The 1,811-nt window shown below is 56.3% G+C and overlaps 1 protein-coding gene across 1 annotated transcript in view; it reads left to right on the forward strand.

The window, feature by feature from the left end:
* ZNF623 (zinc finger protein 623) overlaps nt 1-666 on the forward strand; it is a gene marked incomplete at its 5' end in the record, with an annotated part of 28,466 nt that extends 27,800 nt beyond the window's left edge. Inside the window, one exon of the mRNA XM_027908649.1 lies at nt 314-666. Coding sequence (XP_027764450.1) covers nt 314-650 — 337 coding nt within the window. The remainder of the gene's footprint in view (nt 1-313) is intronic.
* Between the last annotated feature and the right edge of the window lie 1,145 nt (nt 667-1,811).

Here is a 1,811-nt window from a genome sequence, read left to right on the forward strand (position 1 = left end):
TGAGGACGGAGAGCACGGAGGACAAATCCCCCCGGCAGAGCCTGGTGGGAGAGGCCGTTTTGAAGGGCTCCCCGGTGCAGGAAGGCAGCGGGGAGGAAAAGGCCCGGAGATGCCCCCGGAGGAGGGGCTGCAAAGCCAGCCCAGGGAGCTGTGAGGAGGAAAGAGCCGTCCTGTGCCGGGAAGGCGGCCAGAGCTTGAGCCGGAGCTCCAAGCTGGTGGTCCCTGAGCAGCCTCCCAGCAGGGAGAAGCCCTTCAGGTGCTTGGAATGTGGGCAAAGCTTCAGGAAGAGCTCCCACCTCCTCACCCACCAGCACATCCACACTGGGGAACGGCCCTACACATGTAGGGAATGTGGGAAGAGCTTCAGGTACAGCTCCACCCTGATCAAACACCAGCACATCCACACTGGGGAGAGGCCCTACATGTGTGGGGAATGTGGGAAGAGCTTCATGCAGAGTGCCCACCTCCACACCCACCAGCGCATCCACACTGGGGAACGGCCCTACAAGTGCTTGCAATGTGGGAAGAGGTTTCAGAGCAGCTCCAATCTCCTCCTGCATGAGCGGATACACACAGAGGAGAGGCCCTTCCGCTGCACCGACTGCGGGAAGGGCTTCAAACAGAACTCCACCCTCGTCACCCACCGGTGAATCCACACCGGGGAGAGGCCCTAAAGTGTGGGGAGTGTGGGAAGAGCTTCATCTGGAGCTCTGGCTTATCCTATCACCAACGGACCCACGATTAAGGGAAGGCCCTCAAGTGCCCCGACTGCGGGAAGAGCTTCGGCTGCTGCTCCCACCCCGAATGACCCCCTTGATGGTGAGGCAACCCCTGGAGTCCAGTGACTGTCAGTCCATCCCTTTCTACCAGAAAGGGCCAGTCCCCTTTGCCAGGGGCAGGTTGTGCCAACAGAACCCTTCTTGGGGGTGTGTGGAGATTCCTGCCTTGGCTGGGACCCCCCAAGGTCACTGCTGGAGGTTGAGAGCAGAGATCTCCCCACGAGCGTTGGTCTGGGGGAGTTCCATTCCTCTCTAATTCATAATTCTTGCTTTGGTGCCAGCTTGAGTAGAATTGCTTCAACAATTGCTTCAGTGTAGGGCACTGTCCTATCTTATGCTGTCCTACTGGTAGTTTTAGTGTTTCTGTTGTGCACTAAATAATTCTGATGAAGGTGTTTTGTCTGATCATTTGTAACCCTAAATAATTAATATCTATCAATAGATGTGATTTGCCATCCTTAAAACCTGGGGGACAAAAGTGGTTCAGTCCCACCTCTGTAATTCCTCTGAACTGAATGTTTTGGCATAACCCAAGGCTGAGATTGGATCCAGCAGCCCCAGCACCCCACAGTCAGTTGGGAGCTCAGGGGGGCCACCCTCCCTTTCCCAACCTCCGTGTGCCCAAAACCTCCATGGGATCGTGAGACCCTCCAGTCCACCCCCGTTTTCGACCCTTCTCCCTGTTCCTCCCTATTTTTCATGGTCCTCCTAATTCCCAGTTTACCCCACAAACAGTTCCAACCCCCACTTTCCCCCCCTCCCCTGTAGGTCCTCATGTAGAAAATGAGGCTTCACAGACAGAGTTCCATTTTGGGACTTGTCCAACGACACTTTTCGGTGTCCCCTTTCATTCCCGTTCCCTCGGGAGCAGCACCCGCTGTTTGTCTTTCAGTGCTCCAGAATTCCCAGGATGGCCCCAAAGCAGAGCCCTGATCCCACACATTGCCCTCCCCTCCTGTGGGGGCTGTTCAGCCACCAGAGAAAAACACAGGCTGGTCCTGCAGGCTGGTGCCAGTGCATTTGCACTGGGAG

The sequence above is a fragment of the Empidonax traillii genome, unplaced genomic scaffold (assembly GCF_003031625.1).
Source record: "Empidonax traillii isolate 1590-97213 ecotype Southwest subspecies unplaced genomic scaffold, ASM303162v1 scaffold1778:size112335, whole genome shotgun sequence".
Taxonomy (NCBI): Eukaryota; Metazoa; Chordata; class Aves; order Passeriformes; family Tyrannidae; genus Empidonax; species Empidonax traillii.